Consider the following 20,281-nt stretch of genomic DNA (forward strand, 5'->3'; position numbering starts at 1 on the left):
CCCTGGACCTCGCCTTCTCCCACCTCTGTACCCTCAACCAGTTCTCTAACACCCCCTTCCCTCTCTCCGACCACCACCTCCTCACGTTCTCCATCTCCCCTTCCCCTAACTCCCCCCCCCCAGAGCGCCAAACCATCACCAGCCGCACCTGCCGACCGCTTACACAACAGCACCCTTCCACTGTCTTGTCCTGACCTAGCCACTAACACGTACAACGACTCACTATCAGCTACCCTAGACTCTCTGGCACCCCTAACCACACGCTACATCAAACCCAGACCGCTCCAACCCTGGCAGAACGACCACACTAAATGCCTCAAACGTCGCAGTCGCGCGCTAGAGAGACTATGGCGCAAAACCAGGTCGCCCCGTTCATTCTCCCTCTACAAATCTGCCTTCCTCACTTACACCTCCTCCCTCCACGCCGCCAAGCAGGCTTACTTCGTAAACCTGATTAACACCCTCTCCTCCTGCCCTCGCCGACTCTTCTCCACCTTCAACTCCCTGCTCTCCCCCCCCCTCCTCCACTCAGTACCTCACTCACCGCCCACGAAATTGCCACTCATTTCCACAACAAAATTGATGCAATCCGTCAGGACATAGTCAACTCGCAATCTACCTCCCCACCTAGCCTCCCCCCCCTATCTCCCCCTCATCTCTTCCCTCCTCTGACCTCGCAACCGCACTGCCCCCCTCCACACCCAAGACCCCGCTTACCGTAACCCCACCAGCTCTGCACTCCTTCAGCCCTACTACCACTGAGGAAGTCACCAGGGTCTTCTCAGAAGCCCGCCTCACTACCTGCCCCCTGGACCCTATCCCCTCTCGACTCCTCCAGTCACCCCCCTCTTCCCTCATCTGCTCCCTCACCCACATCTTCAATCTCTCCCTCTCTACCGGCGTATTCCCCTCCCCCCTAAAGCATGCGCACATCACCCCCATACTCAAAAAGCCCTCCCTGGACCCCTCTGACCCAAACAACCTCAGACCCATCTCCCTGCTGCCACTCACTTCCAAACTCCTGGAGCGCTTAGTCTACAACCGCCTAAGCGCCCACCTAACTGACAACAACCTCCTTGATCCACTACAGTCCGGCTTCCGTCCCCTACACTCCACCGAAACCGCCCTCCTCAAAATCACCAACGACCTACTAACCGCCAAAGCCAAAGGCGACTATTCTGTCCTCCTCCTCCTGGACCTCTCCGCGGCCTTCGACACAGTTGACCACCCCCTCCTCCTTAATAAACTACTCTCCCTTGGCATCAGAGACACCGCTCTCTCCTGGTTCTCCTCGTACCTATCCCGACGCTCCTTCAGTGTCACCTACAATGGTGCCACCTCCCCCTCACTCCCCCTCTCTGTTGGGGTCCCCCAGGGCTCTGTCCTTGGACCCCTTCTCTTCTCCATCTACACCTCCTCCCTTGGCAAACTCATACACTCCCACGGCTTCAACTACCATCTCTATGCTGATGACACTCAAATTTACCTCTCCACCCCTCACCTCACCTCCACTTTCTCCGCCCGCATCACTCACCTCCTAAACGACATCTCTGACTGGATGTCGCTCCATTTCCTCAAACTCAACCTCTCCAAAACCGAGCTTCTCGTCTTCCCTCCTGCCCGCGCCCCCCCCCCCCATCCTATCCATCACTACTAACATCACCACCATCAATCCCGCCCCGCAAGCCAAAGTCCTTGGAGTCATTCTGGACTCTAACCTCTCCTTCCAACCTCATGTCAAATCACTCACAAACACATGCAGACTCCACCTCCGCAATATCGCCAGAATGCGCTCCTTCCTTACCCCAGACACCACTAAACTACTTGTGCACTCCCTGATTATCTCACGCCTTGACTACTGCAACTCCCTCCTCACCGGCCTACCCCAGTGCAGGCTCTCCCCGCTTCAGACCATCCTCAACTCAGCGGCTAGACTCATCCACCTCACCACCCGCTCCACCTCTGCCACCCCCCTCTGCCTCTCCCTCCACTGGCTCCCTATCGCCCAACGCATCAAATTCAAACTACTCACTCTGACCTACAAAGCCATTCACAACACTGCCCCTAACTACCTCACCAACCTGATTCCCAAGTACCACCCTACCCGTACCCTTCGCTCTTCGCAGGACCTCCTTCTATCTTGCTCCCTGGTCTCCTCCTCACACGCACGTCTGCAAGACTTCTCCAGGTCCTCCCCCATCCTCTGGAACTCACTACCCCAATCCATCAGACTGTCACCTTCCCTCCTCACCTTCAGGCGCTCCCTGAAAACCCACCTCTTCAGGGAAGCCTACCCCACCCTCACCTAACTGCTGCTCTCCTTCATTCCTCCTACCACTCCATCCCCCACAGCCACTTCCTCCTGGACCACTACCCCCTCCCTCCTAGATTGTAAGCTCGAAAGAGTAGGGCCTTATAACCCCTCATGTGCTGTTTGTAGTTGCTATAATGTTTCATGTATTGTCCCCCCCTCTATTGTACAGCGCTGAGCAAACCCTTTGGCGCTATATAAACTCAATGTAATAGTAATAAAGGAATGGGCCAACATACCAGCAACAGTGTGTGCCAACCTTGTGAAGACTTACAGGAAACGTTTGACCTCTGTCATTGCCAACAATGGATATATAACAAAGTATTGAGATGAACTTTTGATATTGACCAAATACTTATTTTCCACCATAATTTGTAAATAAATTCTTTCCAAATCAGCCAATGTGATTGTCTGGATTTTTTTGCTCATTTTGTCTCTCATAGTTGCGGTCTACCTATGATACCAATTACAGGCCTCTCTCATCTTTTTAAGTGGGAGAACTTGCACAATTGGTGGCTGACTAAATACTTTTTTGCCCCACTGTATGTATTACGGAAAACAGAAAAGTGGAACCATAGTGCCCTCTATTTATAAAACAATTTATTAGTGCCCAGATTAAAAACACAAAATGTAAGAAACAAGCCAGCATACAATTTTGTTACATGGCTTACCACCCCACTCTGCCAAATGGTCATCAGTTCAAAAGTCAAAGGCTCAGCTCCTTCCACCTATACGTTTTATGCCCTAGACTCAGGCTAACTCAGTAGGCAGAGAGCTGGTAAATGTGGAGCTCTTAAATAACTCATGTATCCCATCTCTCTACCCCCAGAAATGAAAGATATTAGTTTGTTGCGCTACACTTTATTGTTATTCATTTTGGTACAGGTTTTGTGAAGTCAAAAACACTGTTTTAGCAGCAACTATTTACACCCTGGTCACATCGGGTGTGACCTGGCATGTGATTTGCATGCCATGCGACTTGCAAATCGTATCCCAAGTCGCACCCTTTTATATATCATATCGGTCGGAGCCTCATAGATTTCTAAAGTAGTGCATGCACTTCTTTTGGTGTGATTTTCATAGACACCGATGTCAGATGTCTTGCAAATTTCACCTCAAATTGGCAAGTCACCCGACTTTGAAATCGTGCGATTTCACTGTAAGTCGCACGATTACAAAATCAGCTTTGATGTGACCGGGGTGATAGAACACGATCATATTATTTTAGGGTGTGTTGCACTGATTGAATAGGTTTTTAGATTTTGTTACATGTATGGCCACTATTATGGACTTAGCTGTTCTGTAACACAAGGCAACTGAAAGCAAGAACTACTTTTATTTTCTATTTTGCTTCAAGTTCTCGTTTAAAACATTAAAACACAATAAGAGGAAATTATCAAAACTGCATGGTATGGCAACCAATCAACTTCATTTTTACATATTCAAAGCTTTACTGAACATGCATGCAATGATTCTGTCTGCTCCACTTATGATAAATGTCCCTAAATCTTTTTTGGCTATTCTGCAGACCCTCACTACAGAGCAAAGAAAACAGTTACAAAAATGAACTGCCAAAATGAAACCATGCATAGTACCATGCATATGAACATTTGTACAAGCCAAGATAAAAAAAATTGCTTTACTGGCAATAAAATTCTGTATTCTGTGAAAGGAAACACACATACCATCAATAAACCTAAAAATGATCATAATTTTATCAAGGAATCTTTCAAGTTCTTCATCAGTGGCTTCTTTGTTTCCAGAGCGTAACTTAGAATCAACGTATTTAGCTGTAACAAAAAAGAAGGGAAGAACTGTGTATTATACAATTATTACAAATTACGTGAAGCAAATGGAATGCTGAAGCAAATAGTAAATAGAGCCCTCAAGTGGACAATGCATCAAATAAAGAAAAGCGGCACCCTTTTCACACTACAGCTAGTGTCCCAGAATCTACTAATGCACTAAATTACGCCAGTGTGCGCAAAAATCCTAGCCACATTTTAAACAATTCCAGTATGTGAGCATAATACAGAACATTCAGTGAAATTCAAGAACTATCTTTTAAAGTGTAACTCAGACAATAGCTTTATTTTTGTTTTGCATATAGTAGGAAAAGGTTGGAAACGCTGTTGGGGTTTTATTGCTGTTTGGGGCACCATGGTAAGGTTAGATTAAACCACTGCTCCTATGAAAGCAACCTGATCTATGTTCAGGTTGCTTTTCAGAGCCCTTTGACAGGCAGTAGGGAGGTGATGTGGCGCCTTTTCAGTGCCTGTGTTAACCCCATAACTGTCAAAGAAGCTGCAGTAGAGCATTTGCAGTGTTCCCTTATTTGCTTGAATAGCCCACATCAAGCCCGGTGAGCACAACAAATGAGATTTTTTTTGCTGCAACAGCAAAGCATCACGACTGCGGCATGGGAACACCCCTCTCAGTTGCCAGTGCAACATAAGGTGGGGCAGTTGGTGGGGCTGCTAAAAATACAGCTCAATTGCATTTTTAACTGCAACTCTAAACGAGCCCTAAAAGACTTCTATCAATTCCTTTCCTGGAAGTTAGAAAAATCCCACTGCTGAGATTTAGCTGTACAGTAGGGAAAACTTATAACATCTACATAATTACATAGTTAGTCTAGCTGAAAAAAAAGACTAAAGTCCATCCAGTTCAACCAACAAAAAAAAAAAAAAAGTTATAATCCTATACCCACAATTGATCCAGAGGAAGGCAATACATGCTCCAATTTGCTCCTGCAGGGGAAACAATTATTTCCTGATCCCACCGAGAGGCAATCGGATACTCCCTGGATCAACTTCCCTATAAATGTTAGTATCCAGTTATATTGTGTGCATCTAGGAAATGATCCAAGCCTTTTTTTTTTTCAAGTTTAATCCCAGCTTGTGTCTCCATTGGGATATTTCTCTTTTACTGCCTGATCTGGAGAAGAAATTCATCGCCTACAGCAAGAAACTCAGGTCTCACAGAGCAGGGTAGTGTTTTTACCAGTGGAGGGGGCATGTATGACAGCTTTGCCAGTGTTCAATCACCTGAAGATAGCAGCCAAGAACTCTGGGTCTATGAATATCCAGCCTGTGTCCTGTACTGTACAATTAAAATAAAATTATCTTGACTAGGTGTACACTTTAAAGACAATCTTCAATCTTTTATAAAAATATCTTTAAACATATTTAATTTCTTAAAAAAAAAAAAGATAACTTATCTAATAAGTTTTAGATAGCTACTAAAACTAAATGCTCCACTGTGCGTGTTTTTTTTTTTTATGTGCTCTAATGGGGAGATTTCCATTCACTTTCTATCCCAAAGACACAACAGGAAAATGAGATGAACTCTCTCCAAGGTGGCAGGTATCACTGAAAAGGTGTCCTTATTTGAAGATTTTCCCTCTATTTTTTTTTCACAGACAACAGTAAAATTCTGGATTTCCCATCACTTTCTCTTGCAGTGACAAGTCACCAGGAGAGATTTATCTGATAAATGTCCTCAGTAAGGACAAGGCAATTAAAACCTGACTGGAAAACCATCACTCTTCACATAGAATGCACTGATAGATTTCCTCCAATGACAACCTATCAATAAAATGAAATTACACTGAAAATAATTTTTGTCTTTCAGCATTGAAACTTGAACATTGTTACAAGTTACACCGTACAATTTACAAATGACTATAATTCATTCTTTAGATAATCTGTACTAAACATGTTGCTAAATCTCTGTTTTATAACACACTCCTTTATTTTGCTAACTGAGGAGTACTAATTTATATAAACGGTCTCTTTTTTTTTAATGGCAAGCTATGAAAAACGTAACTCGGGTATCGTTTAATTTATCTTTCACAGTGAATTCATCATGGTAAACAGGAACTTCAGTTGTACCTATAAGTTCTGCTGGTTTATTAGGTCGCCTGTTAATAAATGTCTCAAATGATTCTTTCATCACATTGACAAATATTTCATTCTTCTTGAAGCAGACATCAATTATATGGTCCACTTTATCCTTGAAATCCAATAATTCCTGAACCATATCTTTGTCTTTTTCTGGATTCACTACTATTGAACTCCCAAAGCTCTGTAACAGGGTAAAAAAGATAAACAGACACATGGGAGGAAAATTCAGTGCAGCTTATGTCACATATATACAGAACATAAACAATAAATTACAGCCAATCAGAGAAGCTTTCCTAAAGTGTACATAACTGATAAAAAATAAGTTTATAACCTGGTTGTTGTGATGTACAGGCCTAATTCCAATTTAACATTACATTTGTGTTATAGCTTTCACCTTATCCCTCTGTCTCTGGCGATTGCGAAGTTCATTGTGTTCCTGCAGTTTTAAAGTAGGGGAACTCTGAGGAACCAACTGGCTACATGGATGGCCCCCTTGGTTCACATCCCACTCGACATCTATCGATTGAAAAATGTAAGGATCGGAGCGTAAAGTTGCCAGCCAAACAGCACCTGCATTCAAAGAGATGCAGATACTGTTCAAGTATTTTGACAGGAACCCGCTCTGGCTGTCAGAATACAATGACCACAGCAGAAGATTTCATCATCTGTGCTGTATCGAATAGACTTTTTTTATTCAGACGGCAGGCTGAATAAAAATAATCTATGTGTGTATACCCAGTTTAAAGCAGCCAGGATCTGGAGCAGCTGTGCATGGCAACCGAATACCTTCTAGTCCTCATTTTCCCAGCTTAAGTGAACAAGCTGAAGCCAGAACCTGATGCGTTACCATGCACAGCTGCTGCAGACTCAGTCTGCACCAGTTTTAGTAAATCCCCCCCCTCCTGTTTTCTTTGGTTATCTACAAAAAAGACTATACAAAGGTTGAAAGGGTATCTAAACCCAAGAACAAAAATGTAGTATATTGTTATATTGTAATATAGTTTACCAGTCCTGAGATCTGTTCCCTGCATTAGGTTTCTTTTTTCAAACCTTTTTCCCATTTATTTTCACCTGGTGATTCTGTAAGACACTCCTATTCTCACCTACTGTACTGTATCTATGGAGGGGCAGAGTTGTCAACCTAGGATTACAGAAGTAAAGTGTGATATGGAAGCATGCTCCTTAGCCTACACAGATAGCGGGGAACAATGCTAACTGATAACAAAGCAGGCAGAGAGCACAGGAAGCCAAAAGCTCATTAGATTTCTGGCTGGATCAACAGGTATTTCTTTGCACAGACATAACGCACAATAGTGGATTTAACAGACCAAAAGAGCAAATCAGAAACGTTAATATGTTAGGATTTACATATGAGAGAAATACTAGGTCTGCAAACTGCCACCTTCTGAAAATGTTAGTTGCTTAGCTATCCCTAACCTCAGTATTCAGCAAGCAAAGTCAGAACATATGATCTGCTCCCTGGTGACTAAAATCAGCTAGAGGACTAGAAAGCCAGCCAAGCAAGTTGCATTTTCAGAGGAAGATGTGAATAATGACAGATGCTTATAACACTCATTCAATTTGTTTTGCCTTTTTTCTTTTTTTACAGTTTTATAGATTTAAAAATAGTTACTCCATACTTTAATATACTCCCCCCAGTGTTGCAGCAGGATTGCCTGACCACCTTTGACCCGACTGTAAAGCTGATACATAAGCTTCAGGTCCGGAACTCTGTTCTCATCCAGCATGTTCTTCAAACCTGTGTCAGTACAAAGCCACAACACAGAACCATTAAAACACAATTAACATTGTATTCAATCAGTCAAGTTTAAAAAGAGAAAGTTTAAGCATGGCAAAAAAAAAAAAAAAAAAATCACTCTTACCTAGATAGCTACAGCACCGCTCTCAGATGCAGCTATCCCCCGCCAGCTGTACCCTGAAAATTGAGTGATCAAACTCTGCTGATCACTCAAGTTCTCTCCTCCGCTCTTAGCAGAGGGCCGTGGCAGTCAGTCGCCAGCTCTCTGCTCTGCCCCTCCAGCTCTCACTGGAGTGCTGTGTTGTGGAGGGGGCGGGAAGGGCTGGCACAGGCTCTCGTGGCAGCATGCTGAGAGGCTGAGTCAGCTGCCTGTCCAGGCATCATGGTGAATCCCGACTGTAAATTTGGGATCTCTCCCGATGTCAAACGACAGCGAGCTTTAGCTCACTGTCGCCTGAAAATGGGTCACAGGACTTCAGAACAAACTGCACTCCTGTGATCCATAGGAGAAGTATAGCCAAAATAGGTTTGGCTATACTTCTCCTTTAATGTATGTAGACGTTACAAAGTATGAAAACTGCAAAATGACAGGAGATGACAATTTTTTTCTGCCCCTTACAACTCTTGGACCCCTTGAGGTCTGGCAGTTGTTGCCCTTTTAAGTACTGGATCACATGCTAACATATGCCAATTCTCTGCTTCTGTGTGTGCATAAAAGTATTAAATAACAGATCGTCATAGCGGAATGAAAGCCGAGTGAGTTATGAGCGATTAGGCTGTTGACAGGGCAGCTTGGTCATGATTGGCATTCTTCCACGGGCTATGATATGCTGGATTCTAATGTTTTTAGGCATATACAGAAGCTCAGTAAGTGGAAACTTCCCTTCATGTCTTGACTCCATTTGATTTTAAAGTGTAACTAAATCCAAAACTTAGGATTTAAAGGATTAGAACACTTCTCAGGTTTTTATTGCTGTATGTGCCCCCATTAGGGAGATTCACCCTTTCCATTTGTCCTGTTAATCATCATTGAAAGGGAAAGTAAAAGAAAATCCCAGACTCTGGGTTGTCCACAAATGTAATATAGGGGTACACTAATTCTGGTGACCTGGGGGCCCCAAGGAATTTCCTTAATTTACTCACCAATTGGTAAATCTCACTAATGGGACACAAATGGCAAACAAATTGACAGGGGTTATATAACCCTCCCTTACTCCAACATGAAAAATAAAGCTTTGCCTATAGTTCTACTTTATTGAATTAGATTAACAATGAATGATTACGTGGAATTAGTAACATTTTTATCAAAAAGACAAAATTTCCCTGCCTGACTTGGGCTTTAGACAACTTGTTCAAGAATGATTGAGTTCAAGCCCAAAAACAAGGCATTAATAGTGCAACTATGCAATATTACTATGTACTGCTGAAACCGCTTTCTAGATAAAAAAAAAAACTGGGAAGATGCAAACATTTTAACAGCTTACCTTTTTGCAAGATGGCAGCCAAGTGCTCTCCCAGTAATTGTTTCTCTACACAAGCTATCAGAGGTTTGCTGGATGAGAAAGCAGAAGGTACTACTCAGTTCCAAGGACATATGGCAAAATCATCCCTTGATGCACTAGCAAATGCCAAATAGTATACACTTGCATAACGTATAACTGTTCAATACATGCAAATAATTTATGTTTCTTTAAAAAATACAAAAAAAATAGATAACCAAATAAATGTCTGCAACCAATATCAAATATGTCACATTGGTTAAAAGTCTGTAATTGGTGTGTTATTCTGCCAAGCATTCCCCAATGCCAAAAAGGTCTAAATATAAGCAATAAGCTGAAGAGCATCAGCATTTGGCAAACATCACTGAAGCTTGGCAGTTTAAATGTTGTGACATTAGGAACACAGCTGACTGTAAGCTTGTATTTCTTACCCTGCCTGCCCAGTAACAATGACATCAAATGCTCTTCTGTATCCAGCTTAAACTGGCCATTGATTGATCTTTTTTCTTTTTTTTGAAAAAAAAAAAATAAGTTCATTCACAAAATCAAGATGGATAGAGGAATCATCCCCACAGAGACATTGTATTTTCACATTGGGGACTCTCCGTTGTCAGAATACATTGACTCTGCGTCTGCAGCCACTGAATGACAAACATTTTCCAACAAGCCCATTAAACAGAAGTGGATCTAACAAGCAGGAGCAGCCACACATGGATCGAAATTTTGATCTTTCTATGGCCAGCTTTAGTGTGAACTTAGCCTAAGTCTAGGTTCACACCTATGCGTTTTCTGTTGTGTTTTGCAGAAACGCACAGCAGTCCATTTAACATGATTTCCTATGGGACATGTTCACATCTCTGCATTTTCACCCGGTGCATATTTTGGAAAGGGTCAGGGACTTTTTTAAATCTGCCCAGTAACAAGTTGGGGAAAAAAAGGCTAAACACATCAAAAATGCGTCAAAAACGCATGTGCAAAAAACGCAAAAAGCACTGCAGAAATGGATCAAATGCAAACTGCATAGGTGTAACCTAGCCTTAGTGTTTTGAAATTTCACATTTTTTCTACAATCTTATCGAGAGAGAAAAAATTAAACCTTCTGACTTTTAAGGTGGGGAAAAAAAACCACCAAACTAAAATTCAGATGCTCTAAGAAAAAAACCTTTTATGCTTCTGACGGTCTTCTATAACACTGTAAATATATTTGTAAGCAATGAGGCATCAAAGTTTAGCTACTAAAAATCAAGTTAGCATATGATTATTTGTACTTCTCATGGTACCTATGATCACTTACTATGTCCCTTGATCCAAGTATGTTATTACTCGGTCTGACTCTTCTTCCAAGCGCCTGTTCACATGATGGAGATACTCAGGAACCTATAAAAACACAATATTTAAATGAAATAAAGAGGAAAATATAGTTCATAATTTACTGTACAGGGAGTTTTATATGCATTTTAATGCAAATGAAAGACAGTACAAACTACCATAATATCTGAATTATATGACCCAGCTAAAACAATATGCAGGTTTACTTTAGAGGAGGCATAATGAGAAATTATGTGTCTACAGAATGAGCAAGGTTTCCCATATCTTATAGTAATGTCCAGTCATCACCTGCACCCCACTTTCTTCTCTTTACAAAGCACAGGCTTAGAATGACCATACTGTATGTGCAGATGTTTCCATGTTCCACTATGTTAATAAGTCTTCAATTTCCAAAGGGTGTGCTTACTTTTTCACATGACTATTTCCCATGTTTCACAGGCAGATTTGTTTGGCACAGATCTTAAACAGCCTCTTGCCTATCAAGTTCAGAGTGACAGAACCACTTGAAAACTACCTCACCACCCTTTAATACTCCCTTGCCCTACTCTCCTCTATTGCAATGCTCCTCCTCAGAAGTTTAAAGTCTGTGTAAGCTCTGGGTAAGTGATAACAATGGACTGATGTCACTGACCTCCCACTGACATAGTATTCAGGAATTGGAATAGGCTGTTCAAGTCCAAGCACTGCATTCTGTTAACTGATCACATGCTTCCTTAATATGTGGGAACACAGATTATTTTGCAATAAAAAAAAAACCTCACAGATCCCAGCATTAACACAAACAATGTTGATGCAGGGATTTCTCCCACTGTGTCCTTGTTTTCTGACAGCAGGGGCTCCAAGTCATCATAATACACTAATAAGCACTGCAGCCATTGAATGTTTTGCAGCATGATCAGCTTCTGTTAGACAGTGGTACACACAGACCGAAATCTAGACAGTTCCTGCTGAACCGTCCAATTTCCAGTACATGTATACCAAGCTTTAGGTTTAGAAATGCTTTTCCTATTTCTATATATCACTGCTGGGTGAACTTCTCGTTTAAGTTATATATGTCCACAAGAGCATAAGCAGCCTTTAAAGCAAAACTTTTTTTGCTTTAAAATGAAAGAAGTAATACTTACCTGCTCTGTGAATTGTGTTGCACAGAGCAGTGCATGAATACCTGTCCGCTCCTACTTCTTTAAAGTGCTGCCTTTGCAAGCTGCTTGCTATGGGGGCACCCATGCAGGTGTGCTCCTAGTCCGGGCTGTGTGCGTCCATAGACACACAGTGCCGGTAAGCCACACCCCTGCTCACAGGAGTTTGACTGACAGTCCCCTGTGAAACCAGGATGTGGAGGAGAACTGCTGCAGCTGACAGTGCTGGAGCAATGTGATTTTAGAACCACTTTAAAATCTATGAGTACACTCACCTCCCTTTCTTGCATTAGTCTTTGCCCTTCAGCTGCATATAGGCAATTTGTGTCTTCCAGGAATCTTGCTTCAAATGAATCTTTGTACATCTGATTGAACCAAAGAAAATGTGTGTAGATGAATACTGTTTCACGTTTATAAAGAGAAAACAGAAAATATTAAGAAATGATAATGGTCAACAATAAAAGACAAGAAAAAGTAACAAAAATTGGCATGATTAAAGCATACTTTAAAAAAGTATTTTTGTACTCAACTTAAAAAAAAAAATCCTTCTTTTGGAATCCACTGAGGGACACAGGATAGATTTTACCTTTGGGTTATATGGCCACCTATAGGAGGTCACTGGCAAACAAAACAAACTGTAGTCCAGTTAACCCCTCCTACTATCAGCATGCCTCAGCTTTGTAGCAAAGCAGTACCTAAAGAATGATATTAAACACAGAGGGGTGGGACCAGAGTTCCTGAATGGACTCAAAGAAAAGTACTTTATTGCAAGTACAAAAATCATATCCTTATTCTCATCGACTGAGGGACACAAGAAAACTTAGCTTCGAGACATCCAAAAGCAGTTCAACTGAGGGGTGAGCAGCACAGCAAACAATAGCAAACAGGCCCAAGAACAAAAGAACTAGAGGCTACCTGGAACTGGCATCACATGAGACCATAACGTCCACCTGGTAGAACTTAGAGAATGTGTTAATGGAAGACCAGATAGCAATCTTGTAAATCTGGGAAATTGCTTGATGCCAAGAAGATCTAGTAGAGTGTGCCTTATCAGGAAAGGTTGGAACCCATCCTTACGTCCAATAGGCTTTGAAGATGGTCTGCCTGATCCACCTAGAGACGCCAGGATCAGTAGTCGATTCACCCTTACGGGGTTCATCCTGGATTTTAAAAAATAAATAATTTTTCCCAAAAACAGCAGCAGATGAGAGACAGATTCATACAGCCCAATCCACATGCAGACCATGGAAAATTTCATTTTGGTGAACTGCAGCTGGACAGTTCAAAGACAGTGGAGAGACTGAAGAACAATGTCCTGGTTGAGCTGAAAGGCAGAAACTATCGAAGGCAAGAAAGAGGTTCTCAGCCTCAACGCTGCTTTGCCCGCAAAACCAAAAAGGGTTCCTTGCAGGATAAGTCCACCACTTCACATTGACACTCATCTCACAGAGGTAGTGGCTACAAGGAATACCTACTTGTGGGAGAAAACAGAGAGAGGAATGTCTTTAATATTTTCAAATGACAGTTTTTGAAGAGATGAGAGAACCAGATTCAGATCCCATAGAGTTAGGAGGAGAACAAACAACGGAAGCTGTAAAACAGGCAACAAATAAGTTTCAAAGGTGTAAAGGCATAGATCAAGGTGTACTGATCCCACAGAGCCACCAAAATATCCATTGTTTCCACTGGAGGATTCCCGCACCTGGAAACAACCTGCCCCATTTGTTGTTGAACATGGAGGCCAGGAGGTCTATATTGAGCATAGGAGGTCTTGAATCAGTGTTCTCTACCTGTGACAAAGGTTCTGGAACACCTCTCAATGTAGGGACCACTCTCCTCTATCTAGGCGCAGTTGACTAAGGAAGTCTACTTTCTATCTGCCTACACCTGGGATGTACATGGCGGCAAGGCTAGAATGTTAAGTTCTGCCCAGAACAGGATACAACCTAATATTTTTACCACAGCTAGACATCTTGTTCCTCCTGGATAAGTAATGTATGCTATGGCTGTGGTGTTGTACGACTGACTCTGAATTGGATAACCTTCCATTAGAATGGTCCAATACTGTAATTGCCTGAAATTTCAGGATATTGATCAGGAGACAAAATTCCCCTGCCAGTACTGGCAGTGTGTAAAGGATTCATTCCCAACTGACAAGCTGAAATCTGTTTTAGCAATCTTCCAAAAAAGGGAAGAAATTTCTTCCCTGATCCAGAGCCAGATTCCTGATCTACCAGCCAGGAACAAACTGATCCTCAATGCCAAATCAATTGGTCTGTCTAGGAACTTTATGACCTGTCCCATGACAACAGAATGCTCTGCTGCAGAGGGGTCTGGAGTAAAACTGGGTAAATGGAACTGCCTCTAAGGTGGCTACCATACCTAGGACTCTCATGCAAAAGCATAGAGTCAGACATCTCCTGGACTGGGCAGCTCAAACCTGAGACAGTACAGTCTCAAGCTTCTTCTGGAAATACTGTGGTCTTAGCTATGTCTAGGACAAGACCCAGATATTGTAATCTAACCAATGAATTCCAGCAATGACTTCTGAAGGTCCAGGAGCCATCCACACCACTGTAATGTCTGGACAGCCCCTTTGACCTGAAGAGCCTGTGTCAACTGTTGCCTCAAAATAAGGTAATCTAATTATCGCACAATGGAGATGCTAGGAGAGCACAACATGGCTAATGCTGGGGTCAGCACCTTGGTGAACACCCACAGTGCAGAAGGGAATACGATCAGCAGAACCACAAAGTAGTGTAGGGGGTCCCACATAAAAAAACTTAGGAAAGGCTGATGCACTAGATCAGTGGTCTCCAAACTGCGGCCCTTTGCTTGCCTTTATCCAGTCCTTCAGGGAACTATGGGGAACTATTCCTTTCACAGACACCAACAGACACCAACAATGGGGCACTATTCCTTTCACAGACACCAACAATGTGGTGTCATTCCTTCCACTGACACCATCTATTTCTCCCCCAATACCAAAAGATCAGGCATGGTTTACTCCCACTGTGCAGAGCCGGTCCTCCTAAGTCTGAAGGGCAATAAACTGGCCCTTTCATTGGAAAGTTTGGAGACCCCTGCACTAGATAGATGGAACTATGCAAGTACAAGTCCACAGAAGCCAGAAATCCTCCTTGGTGAAGAGAGATTATGACAGAACTGTAAATTAATATAGACTCAACACAAAGCCTTGTGGAAATCCAATACTTAAAGCTTAAGTTTACTGAAAAAATCAGAAGGGATATTAATTCCCTTATGTTAAGTGTCCCTTGTGCTGCTGTGTCCAATGCCTTCCACCCCCGCTACGGTGATCTTCAAGTGCAGCAGAGGTTAATAGAATTCAAGCGGAGCATGCCAAAAAAAAAATAAAAAGTCAGCAGTTACAAATACTGTAGCTGCTACTTTTAATACAAGGACACACACCTGTCTAGGGATCCAGCGATGTCTTCAAATGAGCTGATTCTTCATTTCACTTCAGGTGCAGGTGTCGGCATCTTCAGTAAGCCTTGCGTCTTCACAGCCAGTTTCCTACTGCGCATGTGTGAGTCGTGCTGTGCTCTGTGAATGGCCGTGTAGTCTTCTGGGACCTGTCCCAAAAGGTTGAGGGGGAATGAGGGGGAGCAAACTTCTGGCTCAGACTGTTGCTGCACATTTCACTGGAAGTGGGAGCAGGTGCCTGTCAAAAACAGGTATCCGTTCCCACTTTCCCCCAGAAATTGTCAAATGTGGCAGTGCGGGAAGGGGGGCGGGGAGGCAAACAAGCAGAACCTCCCCTTTTGGGTGAGGTTCCGCTTTAATGGAGCTATGGCAGGGGCACTCATCAAGAGTGCCAGACTATGCTCAACCTTTTCACCCAGCTCCACCATTCATAGAAGCTGGTACTACAGCTTCTATGAATGAAATGAAATGTAATATATGAATGGAGGCTGGGAGATTGATACTGTCCCATCATAGATCGCATTTAATTTTTGGCAAAAAACTACAGTACTCAAGATTGTCCATACTAGACACTGTAAAAAGCCTTTACAGGTTGTTAATTTAGAGATAAATGTGAAAAAGCTGTAGAGCTGCCTGGATCACTTTTACTGAACACCTGATTACCAGCTGAAAATGATACCAAGCTCATGGCTAGAGCATCTACAACAGCTGCAGCCATGTGTTTGTTTTAAACCCTTTAAAACAACCCAGCCCAAATGGTCTTTTTTAATTAGGGAGTAATAACATTAGACTACAACTCAACAGCAAGCTCATCAGTTAGAGACTGGAGCGATTCAGAATCAGAGCCTCTGTAACTGATGTGACTGATGGCTCGAAAACTGCCAGGAGCATGGGTAATTCAGAGAATCTGCAAGGGAAGGCGTGGAAGCCCACTAGTGGCCTCTGCAGGCAGAGTCAGCAAAAACTATGTGATTTGTATTGTAATGTCTTGCATCTTACATAGTAAAACCTTGCATAGAGGAACTGGCTACACTCGACAAGAGCTAAAGAGGATCCTGATGTTGGAATATACTATAAGAACAGAGGGCAACACGATTTCAGTCTCCAGACATCGGCACAATCAGTAAGTGCTCTGCAAGCTGACCCCGAGTGAGAGCTAGGACAACAACCTCCTCAACATGTCTAGAATCAGATACGTGGTGGAAAGGCAATGTAAGAATCATGGTACAAAGCAAGGCCTCAATACTCTCAAAATCTCGAAAGCTGGTAAGCTGGAAACGGGCACAGACTGGAGATCAGAACTCCATGCAACTCTTTACAAGAAGGAGCAGCAATGGGAAAAATCTATCTCAAAGATGTATTGCAGAAAAGAGTGTCAACCCCTTCCAGGGTGGAAACAATCAGGAAAGGAGAGAATTTTAGGGTGCCCAGTGACTTAAGTCAATGAGGTAGCTCTGGCTGCTTGGTCCAACCAACCTATTAAAAAATTGAGGCAATGCCAGTGGCTATGGACCTAGAGAGTGCTCCATACGCAGAAAGGATTCTGAAAAGTGCCATAAAGGGAACCCTATGGCAGAAAATCATATCCAGGCTGTCCCCACAACATTCAGTCTAATGACGTCCAGACACATCACTCAAAAAGCCAAGCTGAGCACAGCTGCAAATGAGGAGACAAGCGTGAGCAGTAATGTGAACAAGAGTCAAGATAGAAGAAGAAAAAGGAGTAAGAAAAAATGATGGTAACAAAAAGAGGTTAGACTTCCACACAGCAGAGCTCAGGAGAAGATATTCATCCTTCTAAGACACTAGCAAAAAAACTGAGGTATGCCGTCAATAGGAGGGGTTATGCTGGGCTACGTGTTTTTTTATCAGTGTCCAATCCTCCTGTAAGTGGCAGTATAAGATGATGGTGAAAGAGTTCCTATGTCCCTCAATGGACAAGAAAGAAATCTCCTTATTTTGTTATTAAAGCAGCATTAAACCCCAAAAGTAAATCTGCTCTTTAAATTAAAGCTCCAACCAAATTTTTATGTGTCAAACTTCACATTCTGATGCCTTTTTTCACTTGGGAGCAAATCAGAAGCGTTGCTAGCACTGTGTCCGGCCACTGCATGCATGGTAGGGGCTGCTGGTGCTGTATGGCTGGCACATGTACGGCAGGTAGCACTGTCTTTCAGGACATGGTTTATGCATAGTGCTGTGCTTAGAAATCTAAGCATAACACTGTGCATGCACTGGCTAGGCACAGTGCCAACAGCCCATACTACACAAGCGATAACCAGATTTCAGGACAGCTGCTCTACTGAACATGCGCTGGCAAGATGATGCCAGCAGCCCACACCACCAATGCGCCAGCCTAGAACAGTACCAGAGAAATGAAAAGTAGTGGCCTGTACTGTACACAAGCAAGGCAGAAAGCACTGGGAGCACGCACATTGAGGTGGTACCAGGGAGACACTTTAAGCTGAAACTCAACAGAAGACATTCATAAGCTGGTAATGATGTGAGGACTGCACGAAAACAGGACATGAAGCAATGATGATTTAAGATATAGAGCTACATTTATTATTCATTTATTTGTTCTAGTTGATCCATCTATTATTTGTATTAATATTTGTGTCACGGAAAATCTTTCGAATCAACATTTGGAAGAAAGAAAGTGGCCTTACAAGAACTGGTTGACACGTGAACAAGTCTGACTAAGAAAGCGTTTGTAAAGGCAATTTTGTTTTAATAATTAAAAGAACAAACATGTTATACTTACCTGCTCTGTGTAACTGTGTATGGCACAGAGCAGCCCCGAACCTTCTCTTCTGGAGCCCCAGAAGAGATCAGCAGACAGGCACAGTGCTGGAACGATGTAGTGTTTGAGGGGGAGGGAGGGGGGGTTAGTCTAGAGGTTCTCAGCAAATACTAAAATGTTTTATACCTGAATGCAAAACATTTTAGCTTTAGAATCTCTATAGGCTCTACCCAGGCTACTAAACTGCTTTGTCTGAAGTAGAAAGACACCACTAGAGGTCTTTACATGCAAACTTCAGCTTATGGCTAAGAGACCTATCTATCTTCGGGAAACTCCCATAGGCTTTTAAGGTAAACTTTTAACAAAACAGATGTATACACTATGACTCAATATTTTAGAGTTGTTAAAAAAGGCTGTTCACTCACTTGTAAGTCAGAAAGCATTGCAAGTAAACTTCGCAGCAAGCTTCGGTCCACAGCTTCACCAGAACGCTCTCTCTCAATAAGGAGGAGGATGCCTTCAATTGTCTTTGTCTGAACTAATTTGTCACTTATAACATGACAACGAAAAAGCTCCAAACCCATATCCCTGAAAAAAAAAAAAGTGTGTACATCCATCAGGATTCTAGGTATACTGCATAACTAAATCAGCTGTTTAATCCATGCAAAAGAATTTCATACAGAAATTCCAAGAAATGAAGGGCCAAAAGTTGCATCACAGTATTACGATACTAAGGAGTGTTTAGGTGTTTGGCTGCTTTAAAAGGATTGAGCCAAATAGAAAACCTTTATCCCAAAATTGGGACTTTAATGATATTATGTTGATGGGGCCCTGGCCCTTGATAGGAAGCGCACACAATGATATAGGTTTTAATCCAAGGAAGCGACTCACGTTATCAATGCTCAGTGGAGTTGAAGAAGCCATTTTCTTTACAAAAAGTTACAAAGAATTTAGGAGATCTATTTGCAATACTGAGATTTAGCCATCAACTACCATTAAACCCCAGTTCACACTGCTGCGACATGTAAAGTCACATGCCAAAACACATTAATTTCAATGGGTGCTGTCTTAAACAATGCAGCTCAAGTTACAGCAACAAAAAAAAGGTTCCTGTACTACTCTTCGGCGACTTTGGTGTAACTTGAGTCCCACAGACTGCAATGTTAAATCACAACAGTCGCAAGCAAGTTGCAAGCAGGTCGCACGATTTTGGGGGTCGTAGCAGTGTGAACCTAGCCTAAGACATATCTGCTTCTTCAGATCAACCTGCAATTTCTATTTTACACATAAGCTCTATATACCCCACCCCATGGTCTCTGGCAGGACTTTCGTTTTGAAATTTTCCCAAGCCAAAAGATTCTTTGTGGTCACAATAGATGCAATGATGTTAATACTTTTGGGCATTTAGCTCCTAAAGAAGCAGGATGAGTTCCTGAGAAACACAGGAGAAAAGAGCAAACTACAGTCATGGCCAAAAATATTGGCACCCCTGCATTTCTGTCAGATAATGCACCACTTCGCCCAGAAAATTGTTGCAATTACAAATGTTTAAGTATTCTCATTTATTTTGTTTGTATTGGTATGACACATAAAAGCAGAGAAACAAAACCGCCAAATCTGACGCATTCCACGCAAAACTCCAAAAATGTACTGGACAAATATTGGCACATTTTCAAAATTGGAAGAAATAATTGCATTCCAAGTTTGGGATGTTCCTGTAATTTGTAATTAAACTCACCCGTATTAATTAACAGGCACTGACAATATATAGAAATCACACCAGCAACCAGTTAAAATGGTGAAAAATTTACTCAAACTTTGTTGTGTGTCTGTGAGGCGCATGGAGAAGAAAAGAGCAGCAAACTGAGAACAAAACTGAGGATTTGAGAACAAAAATTGTGAAAAAGCATGGACAATCTCAAGGTTACAAGTCTATCTCCAGAGATCTTAAATGTTCCTGCGTCCACTGTGCGACCAAAAATTTAATTGAAAATATATATAAGAAAAGCTTGTGACCTGCTACACGGAATACAAATTCCAAATAATATATATAATAAATGAAATTGTGAATTGCTCACACCATACACATACCCATACAAATGTGTTAAATATAATAGGATTACAATCTAGTGCCGCGCTTCACTAACAGTAA

General features: G+C 42.3%; 1 protein-coding gene across 3 annotated transcripts in view; it reads right to left on the minus strand.

The window, feature by feature from the left end:
* Positions 1-20,281, minus strand: part of CUL4A (cullin 4A) — a 116,011-nt gene that overhangs the window by 55,561 nt on the left and 40,169 nt on the right. For all 3 annotated transcript variants that reach the window (XM_089693554.1, XM_089693555.1, XM_089693556.1), the window contains exons 7-13: positions 18,555-18,717; positions 12,218-12,307; positions 10,769-10,851; positions 9,460-9,527; positions 7,857-7,975; positions 6,205-6,397; positions 3,997-4,101 (exon numbers count right to left, since the gene is read on the minus strand). In XM_089693554.1, coding sequence (XP_089549680.1) covers positions 3,997-4,101; positions 6,205-6,397; positions 7,857-7,975; positions 9,460-9,527; positions 10,769-10,851; positions 12,218-12,307; positions 18,555-18,717 — 821 coding nt within the window. The remainder of the gene's footprint in view (positions 1-3,996; positions 4,102-6,204; positions 6,398-7,856; positions 7,976-9,459; positions 9,528-10,768; positions 10,852-12,217; positions 12,308-18,554; positions 18,718-20,281) is intronic.

Source organism: Staurois parvus, unplaced genomic scaffold (genome assembly GCF_062004578.1).
Source record: "Staurois parvus isolate SC_StPar_1 unplaced genomic scaffold, SC_StPar_1.0 ptg000634l, whole genome shotgun sequence".
In the NCBI taxonomy this organism is placed as follows: Eukaryota; Metazoa; Chordata; class Amphibia; order Anura; family Ranidae; genus Staurois; species Staurois parvus.